The 24,273-nt window shown below is 42.9% G+C and overlaps 1 protein-coding gene across 1 annotated transcript in view; it reads left to right on the plus strand.

The window, feature by feature from the left end:
• The window catches only part of PARP12 (poly(ADP-ribose) polymerase family member 12), a 39,734-nt gene that overhangs the window by 10,107 nt on the left and 5,354 nt on the right, over positions 1–24,273 (plus strand). Inside the window, exons 5-9 of the mRNA XM_086688765.1 lie at positions 5,573–5,696; positions 10,386–10,581; positions 14,197–14,338; positions 17,867–17,963; positions 24,163–24,238. Coding sequence (XP_086544891.1) covers positions 5,573–5,696; positions 10,386–10,581; positions 14,197–14,338; positions 17,867–17,963; positions 24,163–24,238 — 635 coding nt within the window. The remainder of the gene's footprint in view (positions 1–5,572; positions 5,697–10,385; positions 10,582–14,196; positions 14,339–17,866; positions 17,964–24,162; positions 24,239–24,273) is intronic.

The following is a 24,273-nucleotide window of genomic DNA, read 5'->3' on the forward strand; positions in this document are numbered from 1 at the left end:
AGTAAGAGTGACGTTCCATTGAGCATCTGAGTACACATAGGTATTTCCATAGCTAGATTCCTGGAAATGGAATGCTAGCTCAAGAAATATGTATCATATGTGCATGTATGTGTTTAAAGTCAATTTTAGTGAGATATAATTTACACACAATAACATTTTAAGTATTTAAAAATTTTAAGTATACACTGAGTTTTGGTAATAACAATTGGGGTAATGGAAGAGTTTCCTTATTCTAAAGGGTCCCTTTGTCCTGTTGTAGTGAATCCTCACCCCCCAATTTCCTGACCTCACACAGTCTCTGATCTGCATTTTGTCACTGTAGATTTGCCCTTTCTAGAAATTCATATAAATGGAATCATACAGCATGTATTCTACTGTACCTATCTTCTCTCACTCAGCATGTTTTTGTGATTTGTCCATGCTGGCAAATCAGTAGTTTGCTCCTTTGTATTGCTGAGTTGTATTCTGTTGGATGGATTGAATACAATTTATCAATTCATATGTTGATGAACGTTTGAGGTGTTGCAAGTTTTTGGCTTTTACAAATAAAACTTTTATAAATATTTATGTGCAAGTTTATTGTGGGTGTATGTTTTCACTTAAATTTTATTTTTGATGTTTATTTTTGAGAGACAGAGTGTGAGCAGGAGAGGGGCAGAGAGAGAGAGGGAGACACAGAATCTGAAGCAGGCTCTGGGCTCCGAGCTGACAGCACGGAGCCCGATGCAGGGCTCGAACTCATGAACTGTGAGATCATGACCTGAGCTGAAATTGGATGCTTAACTGACTGAGCCACCCAGGCACCCCTGTTTTCACTTCTTTTGAGTAAAGACCTAGATGTGAAATTACCGGAACGTATATAAGTGTGTGTTTAATTTTATAAGACACTGGTGGGTATACCTTCCCACCAACAATGTATGAGAGTTTGATGCTCTGTTTTTGTTAACACTTGGTATTGCCAGTCTTTTAAACTTTAGCCATTATAATTAATGAGTCGTGATATTTCATTGTGGTTCTAATTTGTATTTCCCTGATGATAATGATTTTTAACGTTTTTTTTTTAAATGTTTTTATTTTTGAGAGAGACCGTGGAGTGGGAGTGGGGCAGAGAGGAAGAGGGAGACTCAGAATCCAAAGCAGGCTCCAGCCTCTGAGCTTTCAGCACAGAGCCTGACATGGGGCTCAAACCCACAAACTGTGAGATGACCTGAGCTGAAGTCAGTTGCTCAACCGACTGAGCCACCCAGGCGCCCTGAATGTTTCTGTTCATGTACTCACTGGCCATTTGTATATCTTCAATGAAGTATCTGTTTAAATTTTCTGATTTTTTTTATGACAGCTTGATTGAGGTATTGAGTGTAATGCACATACCATACAATTTACCCATTTAATAGTTTGTAGTATAGTTACAGAATTGTGCAGCCATCATCACAGTTAATATTTAGGACATTTCATGATCCTCGAAGAAATCCTGTACCCATACTTCCTGCACCCCAGCTCCTGGCAACTACAGGTTTACATTCTGTCTCTATGGATTTGTTTGGTTATTTCATGTAAATGGAATCATATAATACATAGTCTTTTGTGACTTGTAAAAAGCTTATTTATTGTGAAAGAAAGCGTGAGTAGGGAAGGGGCAGAGAGAGAGGGAGACACAGAATCCCAGGCTGGCTCTGCAGTGTCAACACAGCCCAGTGCAAGGTTAAGACTCAAGAACCTTGAGATCTTGACCTGAGCTGAAATCAAGGGCTGATGCTTAACTGACTGAGCCACCCAGGTGCCCCCTTGTTTTGCCTATTTTTTAATTGGATGGTTTGATCTCTCATTATTGGGTTGTGAGGATTTGGTGTATTATTTATACAAGTGGTTGTGAGATGTAGGTATTGAAAATAAATTCTCCCAGTCTGTGGTTTTATGTTCATTTTTTTCTTTTTTTCTCTTTTTTTCAAAATTTTACTTAAATTCTAACTACTTAACATACAGCATAATATTGGTTTCAGGAGTAGAATTTAGTGATTTGTCAGTTACAAATGTTCATTTTCCTTATGGTTTTTTTTTTGAGGAATAAAAGTTGTTTTGTTTTTGTTTTAGAGGGTGGGAGAGAGCACGTGAGCAGGGGAGGGATGGGGGAGGGAGGGAGAGAGAGAGAGAGAGAGAGAGAGAGAGAATTTTAAGCAGATTCCACACTCATCACAGTCTGACACGGGGCTTGATCCCATGACGGTTAGATCGTGACCCGAGCCGAAATCGAGAGTCAAACACTTAACTGACTCAGCCACACAGGCGCCCCTTGAGGAATAAAAGTTTTAATATCAGTGAGGATTTTAGTATTTTTTTGTTTTATAGTTTTCTTGTGTCTCAAAAATCTTTGCCTGTTCCAAGCCTCTGAAAATGGCGCCATGTTTTTTTTCCCCGAGTTTTATCGGTTTCACTTTTACAAATTGAGGTCTAGCTATTAATCTATATACTCTAATAATTATTTCTTGGGTATTGGTTTTTTTTAATATTTATTTATTTATTTACTTTGAGAGACTGAGTGAGCATGAGCAGGAGAGGGGCAGAGAGAGAATCTTAAGCAAGCTCTGTGGTGACGGCAAAAAGCCTGATGTGGGGCTTGATCTCATGAACCATGAGACCTTGACCTGAGCCAAAATCACAAGTCTGACGTTTAACTGACTGAGCCACCCAGGTGCCCTGGTATTGGTTCTTCTGTGTGAGTTAGCTTCCTGTCTGTGTTAGTCTCCCTCACATGTGGGGTGACTCGTGGTTATCTACTCCAGAATTCAGTGTCTGCTGGTGATGTGGATTCTGATCGAGGCTTAATGAGGAAGGGGCAGTACATTTTGTGCGGTGGCTTGGGCTGCTAGTGTGTATCCTTGGAATGGGGTGGGAGCTTTGATGGCCCTCTTACATGCTTGTCTCTCTCCAGCACTTACGTTCACAGTCACTTGTTCTGTGGGACAAATAGCAAGGTTGCTGGGCACAAGCAATGCACAGAGGGAGTTCCTGCTCTGGTGGGTCCCATTTAGTTTCATTGTGAGTGGCAAGGTGTCTTTCTTGCCTTTCATTACGTGTAACTCTTTAGGCCACTCTCCCCAGTATTTCCCCCTTCCATGGTAGATCTCTTCATATCTTGCAGGGGTTTCTCTCTCTTTATCTCCCTCAGTTTGATTCTGTGTCCTTCATATTCTTAGGGATTCTTCAATAATTCTGGTCTTTTGATAGCACTGATTACTGTTTTTCCAGCATTTTTCAATTTGTTCTTCTCTCTGGTCTATCATTTCAAGTGATGTAGGGAGAGAGGGGATATGGATATGGTACTTTGCCAAATTAATTTGTTTTTGCGACTTACCTTCCAGAAGGCCTAGATTCTAGAATGCCGCAACAAGGAGGGGAACGTTAGAAGGAGGGAGAGGAAATCGAGAAAGGGGACAGGAGGACCAGAGAAGATGTGGCAGAGAAGGGGACTCATCAACTGGGACTCCGCTGTAACCAGCCACTGTGGCTGCAGTGGCCTGTATGGCACCTTCTTTTCTTAGGCTTGAGTGATATGGTCTTCACGTTGAGCTCACATTAAGAGTTGGAAGCCTGGGCCTGCAGTCTTTTGACCACAGAGCCTTCCCTGTGCCCCTGTGTCCTTCCCAAGGAAGTGTCAGCCTGGAGGGTGGTAGGTGGTGTGCCTTCCTTGAAGGGGATCTTCTTAAGGAGAGAGTCTTCAGGCTGTCCAGGACTCACCTGAGCCGAGGTATATAGGTGCAGTGACTGAATGCTCCTAACTCTGATCATTCCCTTCGTGCCCTTCAGGGAGGGAACAGGAAATCTTATGTGGTTATGACCTCTGGACCATAGCTGTGCTCTTACCTATCCAGGTTGAGCCCTTCATTATTACTGTATTGTGCATATCCCTGGTAGAGTCCAAGAGGTCTCTTGGCTTGGTATGAGCTGTCCACGCTGTAACTCTGGACAAGTCAGGATGTCCTGAGTCCCCAGAGTGGCTGAATCCAGCCTTGGTGAACTTGGAGGGGATTTCCTGGGTTGAGGTGTCTCTTGTTCCCTGAGTCTTGGCTGGGTGCTCTTGTCTGTCCTGTCTGCCTGGCATCAGGCCTAGCCTTTGATACCTTCAGGCAGCCTGCCCACCTTCCTCCATGGTCCTCCTGGACCAAGGTAACTTTTGTAGATCCTGTGGGAAGGAAGTGGCATTGAGATATGTCTGAAAAGCCTGCATACAATTTTAGAAAGTTTTAATTTTTTTCAAGTGTCAAATTAGCCATGCCTCATTGTTAATATTTTGACAGATGAGTTAAAAATGTACAAAGGACAGCCAGTAAGAAATGTCTCCCTCACACCTCTTTTTTCTCGCACCCAGATCCCTTCCAGAAGCAGTCATTATTACCAGTTCCTTGACTATCCTTCCATGAAGATTTTATATGTACACAAGTATATATGTCTGATCAGTTTGCTTCTCACGTAGTTGCACTGTACACACTGTTTTGTATCTTTTCCCACTTAACTAGACATTTAATTTTTTGGAATATATTCTTGTGGTTCAAACTTCAAAAGAAAACAACACAAGTCTTTCCTCATAACTTTGTCCCTGGCTACCAACTTCCCCTCTGCAAGGAATAATATGTGTATGTATATGTATTTAGAGAATTTCTCATTTTTCTTTTCTACCTTTTTACTCAAGTAGAGGCGTTCTGCACCTTTTTGTGTATCATTCTACCTAATAACATATACCTTGGAAGTAGGTCTGTATCAGAGTGCAAAGAGATTGCTGCTGCTTTTCTTTCCAGTGTGCCTTTCCTCGGTGGGGATGTACCAGAATTTCATATAGGATATTGAAAAGTAACAAAAGTGTCAGGTGCATTGCAGGTGAGGGGCTGGCATGAGCCAAGGTGAGGCAGGCAGAATGTGCTAGGAGTGACAGAGGTCCCAGGGTGCACAGGGAAGATGTAGGGGGAGCACCTGGCTTGAAACTGTAGACCTGGGCCATTTTGTATGTTTTGGCAGGGGCAGGGCAGTGTATATAAATACCTTCAGGGGTGATGTGGGGATGTGTCGAGGTGGTGAGTATGTTAGCAGCCAGAAGATCAAAGCAGGCTGGAACCACACTGCTGACCTGCCTGTGGTCAGATGCGTCGGGGTTTGGATGGGTTTCTAATAGAGATGAATCTGGTTCAGTTTTTAGTGTGACTGCTACCTGTCCACATGCTACATGTATAGTGATAATGGGTGATCACACTGCCTCCCGCAGTCTGATTGACCTTTTCATGGTCAGCTTCTTTGCTCATGAGATGAAATTCAAATGTAATGTTACCTGCCAACATACGTATTTTTAAAAATTGATGTAACGCCCTATTAAAAGGGGAGATGTAAAACAGAAGTGCGTATAATAAAATACACAGTATTTCAGTATTTAGATGCTCAGGTATGACTGCACTAAAAATAATGCCCCCACAGATCTCCAAAATGTTCCCAGGTCAGTGGGCATTACCACCCCCATTGAGAACCATGGGCCTGGGTCATGCTATGTATTGCCAAGATGTCTTACTTCTTAATATTTTTATTTTAGATAAGTGCAATAAAGTTCATTTCCATTTGCCATATCGATGGCAGTTCTTGGACAGAGGCAAATGGAAGGATTTGGACAAAATGGAGCTTATTGAAGAGGCATATAGCAATCCCAGAAAAGACAGGTATGAAATACATTACTGGTGTCTGCTTTCTGACTGGGCTTTTGTGTGCAGTGTGGGAAGTTTAGACACAACAGAGTTTAGGTTTGATCACACACACACACCCCCCAATAAACAGGTTGGGCTGGAAATTGGAAGTTCCTGTTCAAACTGTGGATTGGTGCCTTTATCTCCTTCAGGGAGGAGCTATGGGGAAAGGAACTGGTGGTACCAGATAAGTTTTGAATTACTTGCTGCTGGGATTGATTGTGTACATATATCCACATTGATTAATGCAGAAAAGTGAGAAGCAGTCATTTGTGAAATTTTAGCCTTTGCATGTAAAGTCATGCAGCTGAACTGCTGTTTACTATTCAGCCTTTAACTTTTTAATTTTTCTGTGTGTGTCCCAGTATTTTCACTTAGTTGATTCAGAATGGGGAAGTCCGGGGAGCCTTATTTTCAAATACTTCACCATATCTTGGATTGAATTTGCTAAAATATGTTGCCATGAAAAGAATTTAAGCCCACTCTTTTTAAGGTGGAAAAAATAAATTTGTGCTAAGAGTGCAATTGTGTGCAAATTGCTGCTGGGGAAGTATGTGGAACAAATGGTTCCCCTTGGGAAGATGCATTGGCTGACTCTTCCTCTCTCTCTGTTTTTCTGAGGCAGAATTTACACATAGGGAAGTGCACAGATATTAATCGTGTAGTTCAGTGAGTCTTGATGAATGCATGCGCTCATGTAACACTCTCATCCAAATAGAGATCATTTTCATCACCGTAGAAAGTCCCCTCCTGTCCCCTTCCCATCCGTGCCCACCCCCAGGCCACCATTGTTTGGACATCTGTCACCACAGGTTAGTCTTGCCTGTTCTTGAACCCTGTCTGAATGGAGCATATGCTCTACCACCACGTCTGGTGTCTTTCTCTCAGTGCTTTGTGCTTGAGTCTCTGCTTGTCTCCTGGTGCGCGTGCGAGCGGGCTTCTGTAGGCCTGATGTTTGGGGATGAGAGTTCTGGGAGGTAGGCTGGCTCCCTCTTCAGCTCTGCCCAGTGGCGCTAAATGGTCGTGCCACTTTCCACACCCGTTCGGTCTGTGGTGACCGTGTCCCCAGCGTTTGGTATTGTTTGCATCTGAACGTTTCGCAGCCTGGGGATTTTAAGTGGCACACGTGGCATCTGCGTTTGCAGGTCTCTGGGTCCTAATGAGGTAATGTGTCTCTTCACCTGTTTCTTGGCCACTTGAGCTTCCTCTGCTGTGAAATGTCTGTTCTTGTAGTTTGGCTGTTTTGTTGAAGGGGAAGGTTGTGTGTTCAGTTATTTATTTAGTTTTAGGAATTCTTTAAATTTCTGGATATTAAATGTGCGTTGAAGATAAACTCTTCCTGTCAGCTTATGGTATATTTTAATATAGATAAGTATTTATCCGTCTTTTCCTTTACGGCTTTTACTTTTTGAGTCATAAGAAATCTTTACCTATCCCAGGACTGTAAGGAAATTTTTCTGAATTTTCTTTAAAAAATCTTAACGTTTTAAGGACTGTTTAATCTTTACCCTGCAGGTGGTGAAATATGGGTACAGTTTCATTCTTACGCAGATGAATCACCGGTTTTGGCAAAACTACTTTTTAAAAATATATTTAATTAAAAAAATATAAAATTGTGGTAATATATACGTAACATAAAATTTGCCATCTTAACCATTTATTTTTATTTATGTTATGTTATGTTATTTATTTATTTAAAGAACACGGGAGGGGCAGAGAGAGAGAGAGAATCTTTTTTTTTTTTTTTTTTTTAATATATGAAATTTATTGTCAAATTGGTTTCCATACAACACCCAGTGCTCATCCCAAAAGGTGCCCTCCTCATTACCCATCACCCACCCTCTCCTCCCTCCCACCCCCCATCAACCCTCAGTTTGCTCTCAGTTCTCAACAGTCTCTTATGCTTTGGCTCTCTCCCACTCTAACCTCTTTTTTTTCCTTCCCCTCCCCCATGGGTTCCTGTTAAGTTTCTCAGGATCCACATAAGAGTGAAACCATATGGTATCTGTCTTGAGAGAGAGAATCTTAAGCAGGCTTCACACCTTCAGCGCAGAGCCCAATGCGGGGCTCAGTCTCACAAACCTTGAGACCACGACCAGAGCCAAAGTCAGATGCGTAACCAACTGAGCCACCCACGCACCCCTTTATTTTTATTTATTTTTTATTTTTCTTATTCTCATTATTTTTATTCTTATTTTTGAGAGAGAAGTGGGGAGAGGGAAAGAGAGAATCCTAAGTAGGCTCCACACGTAGTGCAGAGCCCGGCACGGGGCCGTATCCCGTGACCCCAGGGTCATGACCTGAGCTAAAACCAAGAGTAAAACACTCAACTGACTGAGCCACCCAGGTGCCCCATCTTAACCATTTTTAAGTGTAGGTTCAGTGGCATGCGTTGCATTCACATTGTTGTACAGCCATTCCCATCATCCATTTCTAGCAGTTATTTTTAAACCCATCAAAACTGAGCCCAATTTGGCAGTGTTAACACATTTTATAGCTTATTTTCGGGCTGGTCTGCCAAATATCACTTGTTTAAGTAGGCCAGCTCTGCACCTGTTTCTAAGTGCCACCTGTGTCAGGCACTGGATCAGTGAATACACCCACTGGTCCTCTCTTGTCGTTCACTGGTCGGTCTGTCTCTGCTTCAGTGCCACACTGTCTTGACCTAGTGGAGCTTTAAGTGTTGGCATTTGGTAAGGCAAATCCCTGTCTTCTCTTTCTTTGAATTGCCAGGGCTCTTGGTCTTTTGCTCCTCTTCAGAAATTAAAAAAAAGTTTTTTTACATTTATTTATTTTTGAGAGACAGAGAACAATTGGGAAAGGGCAGAGAGAGGAGACACAGAATCCGAAGCAGGGTCCAGGCTCTGAGTTGTCCGCACACAGCCCAGCGCGGAGCTCGAGCTCAAAAACCGTGAGATCTTGACCTGAGCGGAAGTCGGATGCTTAACTGTCTGAGCCACCCAGGCGCCCCTAGAAACTTTTTTTTTTTTTAATTTTTTTTTCAACGTTTATTTATTTTTGGGACAGAGAGAGACAGAGCATGAACGGGGGAGGGGCAGAGAGAGAGGAAGACACAGAATCAGAAACAGGCTCCAGGCTCTGAGCCATCAGCCCAGAGCCTGACACGGGGCTTGAACTCACGGACCGCGAGATCGTGACCTGGCTGAAGTCGGACGCTTAACCGACTGCGCCACCCAGGCGCCCCCCCTAGAAACTTTTAAATGTCATTGGTTTTCACAAAAATCTCTGTTGGGATTTTTGAAATTAATATTGCATTGACTTGGCGTTTCTGGGGAACTGACACCATAATGATGCTGAGATTTTTCTATTCATATAAATGATAGCATGTGATTATTTAAATCTTTTAAAATATCTTTCAGTGGTTTTTATAACTTCTCTATTAGGGTCTTGGATATCATTTGTTAGAGATTTAATTTTTTTTTCCAGTTGTGCTGAGATGCAATTGACTTTCAACACTAGAAGTTTAAGGTGTGCGGCATAATGACTTGACATATGTGTATATTGCAAAATGGTTATCTGGATAAGTTAACATCCATCACTTCATATAGTTACTAAGCAATTTTTTTCCTTACAATGAGAACTTTGAGTTTATTCTCCTACCAACTTTTAAATGTACCGTATAGCATTAACTGTAGTCGTCATGTTATATGTTACATCCCCAGTAAAAAAAAAAATTTTTCTCTGTGCTGATGTATAGAAATGCAATTGACTTTTGTCAGCTGTTGTGTCTGCAACTTTACTAAGGTATCTGAACTCAGAGGACTCTCTTGGTAATGTTTGAATTATCTGTATAGTTATCTATATATTCTAGATATCTATCTAGACATTAATATTTGTGAATAGCATTTTAATTTCATCCTTTTTGTTCCCCCCTCTACCCCCTCTGTCCCTTTCTCTCCCACTCCCTCTCTCTCCCTCTCTCTTCTCTCTTCCTCTCTCTCTCCCCTCCCCTGCCCCCACAGACACACACATACTCAACTCACACACAATGCTGAATTTGGATGGCCAGTACTTAAGATATTTGCATTCATATTTGAGTAAGATTGGTCTATAATTTTTTCATATTGTCTTGATCTGGTTGTTATCTTAAGTGTCTACCCTCATGAAGATGAGATTGGGATGGTTATCTTTTCTGTTTTCTGAAAAAATTTATGTAAAGTTAGAATAATTTTTTTCCTGAATGACCATGTGTCTATAAGAGTATCTGGGCCTAATGTTTAATTTGTGGGAAGATTTTAAACTGCTAACCAGTCAGGTTTTCTATTTTTCTTGAGTCAATTTTGGTAAACTTAATGATTTTTCCAGGAGTTTGTTCATTTTATTTATTGCTAAACTAATTGTCATACACTTGCTTATAATACCTCTTTTAGTGTCTATGACATTTTTAATTTTTACCTTTTATATTTCCAATATCCTCCTATTTTTCTTATCAATCTTGCAGAGATTTATTGATTTAATTAAAAATTTTTTTTATAAGAACCAACTTGTACTCCCCTCCCCCCACTTGGAAACATTTTTTCCCCCTGAGGTACGTGTCACATTGATGTTCACGTCTACCAGCTGAGCATCTAGAAGACCACAGGTAGCACCTGAGTGTTCGCTTGACTGGTGGAATTTTCAGTTTACCTCTCACTTCCTTTGCAGGATCCTCTGTGCTGAGTCAGCCAGCAACTTTCACTTTGATTGTCTAGACTTTGACTCCATGATGTTTGGTGCTGCCCCAGCCCGCCGCCTCTCCACAGCCTCCTCGGTTACTAAACCTCCACACTTCATCCTCACCACTGACTGGGTTTGGTACTGGACTGATGAGTTTGGTTCTTGGCAGGAGTATGGAAGACAAGTAAGTGTCATGGAAAGAGGACAGGTGTTTTCTCCTGAGGGCCCCCGATGGAGGAGCCATTTCAGACATGAGCACGAGGATTGTTCTGGGGAGTCCTTGATAGAGACAAAGAGCCCCAAATCCTCCCGTGACTCACTTGCTTGGGGAGAATTATGATAAAACTAGGTAGTTGGGAGTTCTTCTGTATGATTAGGTATCTGTTGGCCTCATGAGAACATGGCCTAGTGTAAATTATAGCGAGAGGACATTTCTTCATTGGTTTTGTTACATGGGATAGAAAGATGCCTCCCTTAACTGTTGAACAGATAGCTCCAAAGCAAGTGTCTGTGTGTATAGGAGACTTGTGTAGCTGCAGAATAAACTTTAAGGCCCTTTGAAACTAGCTTCTGACTTCTCTGTAGCAGCAACTTCATAGAACGTGGGCAAGTGTAAGAAAATTGATTTATTTCAGGTATTGGTTTGGAATCTGGATCTGATAACTGTTGCTGTCAATTATTTGAAGATGTTCATGTCTGGATCACATTAAAGGGAACCCTCTGGGCACCTGTAGAGGTACAAGTATAGGGAGGTCACCATTTCTATAGGAACAGCTTTCCGAAATGAAAATTGGGATATGTGGTCTGATAGACATTTGTACTCTTCTGTGTTTTATAAGGCTGTATTAAAGCTTTAGTTTCTTATTTTGGCTTACACCTAGGATATCTTTTTCTCTGGGAACCCTGTAATGAGAGCTCCATGAGAGCAGGGAGTTCTGTCTCTCTTTTGCCACACATGTGCCCTGTGTGGAAGACTCTGCCTGTACCCTGCAAGTTCTCAGGTCATAGATGTCGGTGGGTTGAAGGACAGAGTAGTTGCTGCCCCACGGCCACTGCTGAGTTGGACATGGTCACTCTCAGCAGTGGCCTTGCTTTAGCCCTCATACACTTCTCCATTTCTTGCAGTGCCAGCCTTTCCTCATTGGCTATTCTGTCTGCCCTCTTTCCCACCCATCTCCCTCTCCTTCCTTGCCATGCAGATATGTTCAGGGAGGCTCCCCAACATTGCTCTCAGTTTGGTCGGGAGCAGGAGGGGAGAGGCCATGCCTGGTATCGAGGAGGGGGATAGAATGAGGGGCTGGTTATGTTCCATGAATGGAACTTCTCTGGTGACCTGATGAAGGAACTCATGGCAGGTGAAAAGCACTTAGCAAATGTGACTACCTCTCAGGTTTTTGTTTTGTGGTGTGTCCCCCTTCTCAGGGAGCTGAATGAGATGACATGAGACCCTAAGGGCATCCCATGAAAAAGTGGGATTCCCTAGGTGACTTGGCAAACTGCATTATCACAACTTTAGGAAGTGGGGGCCTTCTTCCTCCAAACAACCCACACTCAGGGCTTTACCTTTTTTTTCTCTATGCTGCTCTTCATTTACTCTGTATAGTCAGAGTGTATAACTTCACTTAGAACATTGAGAATCTCTGGGAATTACCTGTATTTGGGTATCATAGATGTGCTACGTGATGGTGGGGCGCAGATGCACATGTGTGAATTCAGTGGTTATTGGTTGTGCGGTCTCATTTGGTACCGTTGGCTGAATCGCCTCATAGGGTGACCTGTCAACTCCAGCTCTTCTTTCCCGTACACTTCTGGTGTCATCCTGTATTTGGATTTCTTTCTTAGTTTTCTGCTAATTGGCAGTTTAGGACCATTTTCTTTTGATTCAGAAAGCTAGGTTCTTTTCTTCCCAAGCTCAGGAGGTACAGCCAAATTTCAGTCCAAATTACCTCCACCCTATATTAATTTCCTAAGGCTTCCATAACAAAGTACCACAAGCTGGGTGGCTTAGAACAGCAGTGACTTACTGTGTCACAGCTGGATGCTGGAAATCGAAATCAAGGTGTCAGCAGGGCCATGTTCCCTTTAAAGCTTGTAGGGAGTCATACTTGCCTCCTCCTAGCTTCTGGCGGCTTCCCTGGTCTGTAGGTTCTTCAGTCTAGTCTCTGCTTTGTCATCATGTGGCCGTTCTCTTATAAGGACATAGGTTATGTGGATTAGGGGCCCACCCTACTCCAGTATGATCTCATCTTAACTAACTACATCTGCAGTGACTCTGTTTCCAAATAAAGTCAAGTTTTGAGGTACTAGAGTTAAGACTTCAGCATATCTTTTACAGCAAAGGAGGTGGCATAGTGCAATCCATAACCTAATCTTGTGGATAAAGGTGTTACTATCCAGGCCCACTGAATTTTCCTGCGTTAAACTCAATGTCCCTGAGGTGTTGGGCTCCAGGATGCTTTACCCTGACCTGTATCCTTTTTGGATCATTCTCAACAAGCTGCTCATGTTGATAGACCTTTTGAGTTAGCACCCTTTCCTGTGATCTGCTTTGCCTTGATCTAAAACCTCTACAGCTGCTCTCACCCTTTTGGGCCTGAACAACCCATTCATCTCTACATGGAAGTAAAGACCCCTGTTCATTCCTTCATTTTCCAGGATCTAACTTGTGTTCCTGTTACGTGTTCATCTAGCCACTTTTCATGGAGCGCTGGCAGGATGTGGGACCTTGCCAGACACAGCCCTTACTGTGCCATAGAAGCTGGCAAACGGCCATGGGCCCAGGTGCCAAATCTTGTGGCATTTGCAGCCTTTGCCCGCTCCCTCCTCACCCTCCTGTCTCATTCCTCCTCAGTCTCCTTCATGGGCTTCTTCTTTCCACCCTCCTTCATGAATGTTGGGGTGTCCCAGGGTCCGGCCCACACCTCCATTCTTCTGACATTAGTGGCTACCTTAAGTGGTCTCTCCACGTCTGTCTGCAGACCAGATTCTTTGAACTTGAGACTGATGTATCTAGATATACTCCTAATATTTCTGTGGCACCTTTACTTTTTGTTCCAGGCACTGTGCTAAGTGCTTTGCAGGCCTTATTTTAATTATTTTCCTAGTCCTTTGAGGATGGGATGGCACTGTGGAATCATGATAGGAGTATGATTTAAGTTTTCTTCCTGTTCTGTTGAGATAGTGGAGGTTGAGAGAGGTTAAAATAACTTGTCACAGTTATGAAGGAGCCAAAATTCAAGCTTGGTCCATCCCCAAATTTTAGATAGCTTGGAGGTAGTTGGATAGAAGTTGTGGGATCAAAATGGATGATTGAAAGCAGAAGAGCTTCTCCAAGGGCCCAGAAAAAGAAAACAGGAAGACTAAGCTCTGACTGCAGGGTGGTGGGTACAAGAATGGGCAGAGAAGAGGCAGCCATGCTCAGGCCATCCCTTCATGCGGATTGGAGAATTCAGCGTTGGTGTTCACCTTCCCTTGAATGGAGGTGTCATCCGTTAGGAGTGAATGCTGTGTCTTATTTTGCTGCCATCCTGGTTATCTTGGTATGGTTAGCCAGGATCTGCATTTACTCCCTTTCATTTTCTGGGCAGCTTTTGGAGGCATTCGTGCTGGCTTCTATTCTGTGCCTTCCTCTCCTGCCGCACCCCTACTCCCTGGCTCTTCTCTTCCGGCTCCCCTGCCTCCCGCATGACACGAATATGCACCATGGTCATGCCTGCAGTGTGGTGTGGGTAGCACCCGGCAGCTTTCCTCATCATTGTAGGTTCTTGGCTTCACCAGGCGTCTGGCTTTTCCCTTGTAGGGCATGGAGCACCCCGTGACCACCGTCTGCAGCAGCGATTTGGAGAAGGCCTACCTGGCGTACTGTGCACCTGGGTCTGATGCCCAGGCAGCCATTCTGAAGTTCCAGGCTGGAAAGCACAAATATGAGTTAGATTTCAAAGGTACTTCCTGACCCGCTGCCCCCACCCAGCAGGGCTTGGCCATCTTTTGGCTCTGCCTTCTCCACCTGCACCCTGGAAAAGGTCCATGTGCACACTGAGGGGCAGGAGAGAAAAGGAAAGGGTGGTAAGGGTGGTCCCTGCTCCAGAAGTGCTGCACATCTGGAATGGGAGACAGATCTGTAAACAGATGATGCCAACCCAGTGGGATGGAAGAGAAGTTGCCTGGGGAGGGGGTGGTGAGAGAGGACCCCGAGATGGAGACAGGGGCCCGAAGTGTGGAGGGATGGGGGTGGTCTGCATGCGTGCCGTGGTGGTGGGCCTGTAGGCCATGGACGACGAGTCCCTCTGATCTAAGGGTTAACTTGAGTCCCTGATTCCTGTCATAGCAGTTCTGCTGTGTCCTCCCTCGAATGGCAGCTCCATGTCGTTGTCTCCGTAGGCACCTGTGGCTTAGGTGGGCTGCAGATTAAACACATGCTAGATGCACACTTTCATTAAAAGTTGCTGGGAAGCAGATTATCCTGTGCTCCAGATGTTCTGACACTGGGCTTTAAGTGACTTGTCCTGGTTGCCTTTGCAGACAGACAGAAACAGGCCAGATACTCTTTGGCCAGTTCATGTAGTGACTGATTTTGGAGAATTCTTTTGTTTAAATTTTAGTTTTTTTCTGTAGCTTCTCTGAAGACATTTTCTCTTGGATTTATTAGTCCAGCTGTGTTAAACTCAGTTTTGCCTTACATTTGTTTATTTTTTATTTATTTATTTATTTTTATTTATTTATTTTTTTTTTAAATTTTTTTTTTTTCAACATTTATTTATTTTTGGGACAGAGAGAGACAGAGCATGAACAGGGGAGGGGCAGAGAGAGAGGGAGACACAGAATCGGAAACAGGCTCCAGGCTCCGAGCCATCAGCCCAGAGCCTGACGCGGGGCTCGAACTCACGGACCGCGAGATCGTGACCTGGCTGAAGTCGGACGCTTAACCGACTGCGCCACCCAGGCGCCCCAATTTTTTATTTATTTTTTAAATGTTTTATTTATTTTTGAGAGAGAAACAGAGTGCGAGTGGGGGAGGGGCAGACAGAGAGGGAGACACAGACTCCAAAGCAGGCTCAGGCTCTGAGCTGTCAGCACAGAGCCCGATGCGGGGCTCGAACCCACAAACTGTGGGATCTTGACCTGAGCCGCAGTCAGATGCTTAACTGACTGAGCCACTCAAGTGCCCCAACATTTGTTTTTTTTTAATGTTTATTTTTGAGAGGGAGAGAGTGCAAGCTGGGGAGAGGCGGAGAAAGAGGACAGAATCTGAGGCAGGCTCTGCACTGTCAGCAGGGAGCCTGACATGGGGCTCCAGCCCACAGACCGTGAGATCATGCCCTGTGCTTAACTGACTGAGACACCCAGGCACCCCTTGCATTACTCACATTTTAAACTCTGAATCCTTCTGAATGTTCAGTCCTTTTAAGGGGAATAACTGGGCCTTCATTTAAATATGGTTTACTGTTTTCTCTATTCTTCTGGATAAAGGGCAGCAAAGTGTGTCTGGTAAATTATCCTAAAATCACTTTACCTGCCTGCTGTTAGCCAGTTGTTTTTCTTGTGGTTGTGGGGCTTATCCTCTTGTTTAAGGTAGAATCGCTGCCCCCTCGACTTGCCCTTACAGAGAACTTAAAAGTTTCTTCTGCTCTGCGATGAGAACTGCTTACCAGCCTTCAGTCTCTGCTGGAGAACACCAGCCGTACATCAGGTGGTTTGCAGTCCACGGTCTGATAGGTACAAATACACTAAAGGGGACAGCGAACTCCATGAGGATCAGATCTATACGGCTAGCACCCATCTGACTGCTGCTGGCAACTGTTCTTAAGTATCTGGAAAATATCAAAACCAGAAATGTCAGATGCAACCTTGATCATTCTCACGCTGGGCCACAGCCCCAGGGGACGTAACAGAAAATCAGGGTAAGGGTGGGAAAGAGCACACGAATGCAGTTTTCTGCAAACTGCAGGAAGAAGCGAGTTCACCCCAGACTGACCCAGGCTCATGTGAGTAAGGAGAATTACTTTTGTTGATGGTGGAGAACAGCAGCCACAGAAGTAGTTTGAGATGAGTTAGCTTCCCGTCTCACTGCCTCACTGAGAGGTGTAGTGAAAGCAAGTCTCGGACCCAAATCTGCCAGACACATTTATGAACTAAGTATTATTAGGAAACAAGTACATTTAAGAAACACACACAATAGGTGAAATGATTTGTACTGTAGGATTGAGGGAGGAGGAGGAAGCCTCAGGGAGGTGGTGGGGGAAGACTCAGTATTGTCATTTTAGGGACTCTTGTTATAAGTGCTGCTCAAGGCCACTACCAGGGCCAAGATTCCAGAGGCAGAATTCTGACAACTGTTAGCTGGCAACAGATGGGTAGAATCCCAAAGGTCAGGCTTGTGTAGGGACTCAGCCTATGTATCCCTGGTAACGTAAATTAGAGAAAATGTCTTATTTTTCCCTGTCCACGGGAGGGTTGGGAGTGGGTCTGACATATATTTAGCCAGTCCACATATCTTGAATCATTTCACTAGTGAAAGCCCATTTCAGATTTATCATGATGTCAGTCAACAGGCCAATAAAAACCCATGTAAGTGTGCTAATTATTGATGGGGAGTTGAGTGGTGGACAACAATGGGGGCAGTGTCAGCCATGTCTGGATTATGGGTTCTTGATTAGAATGTGGGGGACCCCCAAGGAGTGCCTGCTCTTGACGACCTCCTGGGCTACAGCATGAGGGACACACATCTAGGTGATAACGCAGCATAGGTTCAAATGCTGTAATGTAAGTTACAGACATCTACAAGTTAGTATTAAGTGTTTTTTAAATGAAAAAAAGTTGTTTTTGTACTCCAGGTTCAGAAAGTAAGACTTGACAGGGTTTTCCTGGTGGGTAAGGACATGGAATCTAGCTCATAGGCATTTGTGATTTTTCAACTTGAGGGTCAGTGTCGTCCTCCCCCACCCCTGCCCGCCGCCAACCCTCAGGATTACCCTGAGGGTTTTGGGGTGGGCATGGGGCAAGAATTTTGTTTATTAAAGATGGTACAGGTTTAAAAGGTTTAATACTGCTATGGAATCAGTTTAGTCAAATTAAGAAAAAAAGTCATAAGAGTAAAATTATTATATTAACTAAATCCCACTGACTTAAGATGTAGTAATTTAGTCTCAGGCTGGGCTGAAGCTTTTTTATATCCAAGCTGGGAAAAACTGCTAAGCAAAATAATAGTTTAAACAAGATTGGAAGGAACAATTTAAAAGTACTCATGTATAATTGTTATGTCAATTACTCATCGTTCGTGTGTTCATTAAACCCAGTCTCCTAAGGATACCTATTTTCTTTATGGATATTTGAAATGTGAAAATTGCTTTATTTCTTAGCAGACTGATCCTATACTACACATTTGGATTAGTTTTCCAGCCCATTTAGTTGTGTTTATAAAACCTTGCTGTCCTGTGTGCGTATATACATTTGGTGTTTTTTTTTTTCAGCCTTTGTTCAGAAAAACCTGGTCTATGGCACGGTCAGAAGGGTTTGCCGGAGACCCAAATACGTGTCTCCCCAGGAGGTGAAGGTGAAGCAAACCTGGTAGGTGGCATGTGTGTCAGTTGGGGTGCGCTGTGCTGCCTGTACAGAAAACCTACTCAGACCAGCCAGTGCAGTGAGAGGGTTGTTGGCTTCCATAACCGAAAGCGCCCACACTCCCGTCTCTGCCTAGCTCTCCTCCAAGTACCTTTTTTCTTAAAAAAAAATTTTTTTTAATGTTTGTTTATTTTGAGACCGAGAGAGACAGAGCATGAATGGGGGTGGGTCAGAGAGAGGGAGACAGAATCTGAAACAGGCTCCAGGCTCTGAGCTGTCAGCACAGAGCCCGACACAGGGCTAGAACTCCTGGACCGTGAGATCATGACCTGAGCCGAAGTCGGATGCTTAACCGACTGAGCCACCCAGGCGCCCCTCCTCCACGTGCCTTTGAACTTTCCTTCACTGAATGCCAGAGTGCTGGTATTAATATCAGTGTTCTATAAAAGGTCTGAGAGTTCATGAATCTGAAAAATCAGGGTACACCTAGCACATTTCAGATAGAGAAGTATTAGCATGTATTACAAGAGTATAAAACATAATGCAGGTTTATAGAGAGGTGAACGTTAGAGTATTATACTAATTACCAGATTAACTTTTATTTATTTTTAATGTTTATTTTTGAGAGAGAGAGCGAGAGAGCATGAGCAGGGGAGGGGCAGAGAGAGAAGGAGACCCAGAATCCGAGGCAGGCTTCAGGCTCTGAGTCGTCAGCACAGAGCCTGATGCAGGGCTCAAACTCACAAAACAGTGAGATCACGACCTGAGCTGAAATCAACGCTTAACCAACTGAGCCACCCAGATCAATTAATTTTTAATAAAGCATTAAAGTGACAAAGCAAACACAACATATGTTTTAAGTGTGCCAGTAATGTTACTGAGTCATAAAGGTACTCTTGTGCAGATTTTTCCAGAAACCAAAAAAGTTCTTGACTTTAGACTGATTTGAGAGAATGGTTAATAAATAGTAATAATATCACTCCTAATATTTTCTCTCTGTTTCTATCTTCATGTAACTTTCTTTTGTTATAACTTGGAAGGGATCTTTTCAGTAGCTCTTTGGGTTTTTTGTCTTTAGTCCTAGAGTTTTTTATTGATAGTGAGCTATGGTTTTTGCTTGTGATAAAAGCACATTGCTCTTTGTTCTCCATTTGCATCATGAATGAATGGCAGTTCTGATGCCAAGTCACCTGTAGCAATTTGACTCCTGGCATCCATATTCCACTACTTGGGAAATGTTTTGAACCAGAGAATTATCTTTGTAGGTAGGAGATTGGTGGTACACAATTATAAGGCTGTTAGTTGTGAGCAGTCTAGACTCGAACCTGGCTCATCAGGTTTTATTTTCAGTTGACTAGTTGAATTCTAAACTTGAGTATTTTAAAATGTTAAAGTAATAGAAAACTAATGGAATTAGATCAATAAAAATCCATGTATTTCAGGACTTGAATCTCATGGGATACCAAAAAACCAAAAACGGATCCTGAAGGCACTAACAGGCCAGCTTCATCCTCAGAGTGGGTTCCCTTACAGCTGCCAGAAGCCATTAGGGTAGCGCCCTGCCTTGTAAGCATCTCAGAGCAGGAGAAGGCCCTTCTGCGGCTGATGGGGGTATATTTATGAGCTTTGCTCTGATCAGACTTCCTCTGAACCACTAGTTTTATGCTTGGTGCAGATGTGCCAGGATTGGAGCTGGGGAAGGGGTCCTTTCTCTCCGATCCACGCAGCCACATGATGGGGGAGAGGAGCCTGGCTGGCAAGAGATACTATAGTACCAGTTACATTCGGGTGTGTCACGGCTTAAGCTGAGACTTCAGCCAGTGTTGTTAGCCGTTTCATGGAGAACTGGTAGTTTCTCTGTTGGCTCTTCTAGGTCTCACAGGATGGACTTCAGTGGTTGTATTTGTGGAGCATGGTCATTTAGAGGAGAGTTTGATACAGGATAGAGGGGAATGGTATTAGCAATTCAAGCAAAAGTTACACTCAGTGGTCCGTATCCTGCCTGCTGTTATCTCCAGTGTTTCTGTAATGAGGACCTGTTTGTATAAGTTTTTGGTTTATCTTTATTATCTTTTTTTTTTTTTTGCAAAAATAAACAAATGCATATACAGTATTTTCTGGTTTTTCTTGTGCTAAGGGTAACATTCTAAATGTATTATTTGTTCTGTACCTTTTCTTTTCCACTTAAAAATAATTATTTCCTTTCAACGTCAGAAGACGTTAAAGTCTTCTGAAATCTGTTGTCTTCGTGGCTCTCCATCACCTGTATATACCCTCGTTTATTTAACCTGTTCCTTTTATTTTTTTATTTAAAAAATTTTTTTTTCAACGTTTATTTATTTTTGGGACAGAGAGAGACAGAGCATGAATGGGGGAGGGCAGAGAGAGAGGGAGACACAGAATCGGAAACAGGCTCCAGGCTCTGAGCCATCAGCCCAGAGCCTGACGCGGGGCTCGAACTCACGGACCGCGAGATCGTGACCTGGCTGAAGTCGGACGCTTAACCGACTGCGCCACCCAGGCGCCCCTAATCTGTTCCTTTTAGAGGTTTATTTTGCATTGTTTTAGATTTTTTACTGTCACAAGTGTAACGGCACAATGGATGATCTGGTGTATGTGCTGTTTCATATTCATGGAGGTTAAAGCCCTAGAAGGTAAATGCAGGTTTCTCTTGATGGGGTTGGACCATTATGCACTTGCCCCAGGATGCTTGAGGTGCCTGTTTGCCTCACATCAAGCTCTTGGACTTTTGCTGTTCTCGTGGGTGGCAAAGGGTATATCAGTGTATTTTAATTTGCTTTCTCTTATGAGTGAGGTTTAATATTTTTTCCTAGCCTGTAACAGCCATTTGCCTTTTTCTGTGGATGGTTTGTCTTTTTGTCCAATTTTCTGTCAGACTTTTGGTATATTTCGTAAATATTAAGAGCCTTTTATCTTTTGGAGAGCTCACTCGGTTTCTTCTTTTAAATTTTTAAAAATATTTATATTTGAGAGAGGGAGAGAATATGAGTCAGGGAGGGGCGGAAAGATAGAGACAGAATCCAAAGCAGGCTTCAGGCTCCGAGCTTTGAGCTGTCAGCACAGAGCCTGATGCGGGACTCAAAAACTCAGGAGCAGTGAGATACGACATGAGCTGAAGTCAGACGCCTACCTGACTGGGCCACCCAGGTGCCCCATCACTCAGTTTCTTATACAAGTGGCAAACCTTTTTTCTTGGTTTGTTATTTGCCAGCTTTGTTTATGAAATATTTTACCGTGCAGAAATGTTTATTTTTTATTTCTTAGTGAAATTTACCCATGTCTTCTGTGTATTGCTTCTGGATTTAGAGTTCAGTTAACTGTGGCTGCTTCTACTTCTGAAAGTTTATTTTTGATTCTTTTCCTATCCAGAGACTACCTTAGATACGGTTTGGAAAAAATCTGTCTCCTTTCTGAGACTGGATGTCTTTTATTGTCACTGTGATGTTGTTTTCATGGGGCCACAAACACACCACACATCAGAAATAATAGTGATCATTTTGGTTAAATTCAAACTGAGATGTGACTCGATTTAGGATCTCTCTGCTGCATAAGCTAAGAGTCCGTGTCCATGCAGTGAAGTTTGTGGCTCTTTCTGCACCCATGTGACAGTAGCCAGATGTTGTAACTCTAGAAAGCAAGTCTGCTTGGGCCTCTGTGGCAGATTGGGACTATTAGAGTAGGTCGCTTTCAGAAACAACTTCTTGGGGCACCTGGGTGGCTTAGTCAGTTAAGCGTTAGACTCTTGATTTCAGCTCAGGTCATGATCTCACAGTTCATGAGTTTGAGCTTTGCATCGGGTGCTGTGCTCATAGCGTGGAGCCTGCTTGGGATTCTCTTTCTGTCTTTCTCTGCTCCTCCCCCTCTTGATCATGCATGCTCAGAGATCTCTCAATCTCAAAATAAATAAATAAAAAGAGGTACAACTTCTCTGTTTATGTGAATGACAGGGTCACAGAATATGATCTCCACATTCCACAGTTCTAATACAAGAGTTTAACGTAAAGTTCGAAATGGCATTTATACATCAGCTATCTGGTTTAGTTCCTTACTGTCCTTATATCCTCCATAAAAATGGTTTATTCATGTGATTGGGTCTTATTTTATCTTTTCTTGCCTCCTTGTGGATATTTTTTGTCATTTCGTTTTTTTTCCCTTCTAGTTTGGAAGAGTTATACATTGTATAACTATTTTTTTTGGCCACCTTAGAAATTATAATAAGTGTTCTTAGGTATGAGTCAAGTCTGTATCTTTGTGCTTGTATCAACTAATATAAGGGCTTTCATATACCTGATTCCATTATCTTCCTCTGTTTTTTAACTTTGAGGTACTATTATTTTATACTATGAATGTTTCATTAGATTTGCTCACATTTTACCACTTTGTAATTTCAAATTATCTTAGATGAGTCTGTTGGAAAATTCTGTGTTTTTGTTTGCCTGAGTACATCTTTATTTTGCCCTCAATCTTCAAAGATAGTTTCACTGGCTGTAGAATTTTGGGGTGTGGTTATTTTCTCCTGGAATGCCGAAGAGGTCACTCCACTGTCCTCTGGTTTCCATTGCTGTCTTTGTGAAATCAGCAGTCGGTCTAACTGGAGTTTCTTTCCCAGAATCCCTCGTTTTCCTCTGCTTTGCAGATTTCGTTGGTCTTGCTGTCGTGCACTGTCACCTTGGTGAGGCTGGGCATGTGCTTTTATTATCCTGTTGGAGATTCTTGGGGCTTCTTAGACCTATGTGTCAGCGAGTCTCCTTTGTTCTCTTTAAGATTGCCTCCATCCTTTCCTCTGTCCTCTCTTTTTCGAGGTTCGGTTAGGTTCCAACCAGATTCTGGCCTTCTCTCTCTCCCTCTTCTCTGTGTCCCAGCTTCTTCCCCACATCTTCCACCTCCTCATTGTGGGGCCACATTCTGAATTACCACTTAGCATCTCATTCAGCTCACTCTTTTCTTCCCTTCTCAGGTGGTCTCCCCTGCTCATAAGCCTGTCCTTCAAACTTCTAGCAAGGAGTGTATCTTTCATATTTAGAAGTTCCTCCTAATTCTTTTTCAAATCTTCATCTTTTTATAGTTTAGCTCCTTACAAAAGTTTTTAAAGTTTGTCTTTTATTTCTTTAAACATAGAAAGAATAATTGTTTTATAATCTGCCTCCTAATTTCAGCATCTTTGGTCTTCATGGTCTGTTTCTGGCTGATTCTTGCTCATGGGACCTTGGTTAGTTATTTTTAAACTGTGCTGTTTTCCTAGGAAAGTTATTTGTGGGAGTTCCTTGAGGCTTAGGATGAAGGTACATGTCTTATGCCAGTGGAAACAGAAGGATTATCTTTTGTAGGAAGAACAGACCATTCTGAAAAGGAGTCAGAAAAATTTGGAATTATAGCTTCACAGTCCCTGTTCCTAGACCCTTTGTGTGATGTGTCTTTTTTTTTTTTTTTTTTAAGTTTTCTGTGGGGTGAGGGGAGCCATGTGTCTTTTAGAACTCCATCTTTCTTTATCTTTTTTGGAAGATCCTATGGTGCTGGTGTTATGTGAGACCTGTAATTAAACTTGCTAATATTGCAGCAGTAAAAATTAAGCATAGTTGGGGCACCTGGGTGACTCATTCAGTTAAGTGTCTGACTCTTGATAGCTGCTCAGGTCATGATCTCATGGTTTGTGGGATCGATCCTCAAGTCGGGCTCTGCACTGTGACAGCATGGAACCTGCTTGGGATTTTCTCTCTCCCTCTCTCTCTGCCCTCCCCTACTTGTGTGCTGTCTCTCTCTTTCTCTCTCAAGAAAACATTAAAAAAAAAAAAGCATAGTCAATTTAAGTAGGGTATATACAGACCATAAGTAGCCTCTTAGCAGTTTCAATCAAATTTCTACTGCCAAATTGGTTTTGACATAGATTTTATGTTTTTAAAAATGTTTTTGTATGCCAGTTACACCTAATTGAGGCTGCTTGGAAAAAGTTGCAGAGCTCTTTGAATGTTAAAATGATGAGAGTTTAGGCTGCTCTAATCAGTTATTCTCTGCCTTTCATACAAGAGTTGGGATACAGGTGAGAAATGGATCCCTTGTGCCTTATCATTTGCGTTTTGGCCACATGGGCAAAGTAGAGTGCTCCCACATGGTGGATAGTGTGTGTTTAGGTGCTTCCTTACCTTCTACCTGCTTTCACAAAATGATATTTGTTTACATTTTGTAGCAGTGTCAAGTTTCAAGGCCCAAAGAGCATCCCAGACCATTGGGACCCCTCGGCCCTGCCAGACCCTGGCTTCAAGGTATGGGACTTGCACTGTTTTGGTCCGTGGAGGAG

Source organism: Puma concolor, chromosome A2 (assembly GCF_028749965.1).
Source record: "Puma concolor isolate L17-30 chromosome A2, mPumCon1.1.hap2, whole genome shotgun sequence".
NCBI classification, from domain to species: domain Eukaryota; kingdom Metazoa; phylum Chordata; class Mammalia; order Carnivora; family Felidae; genus Puma; species Puma concolor.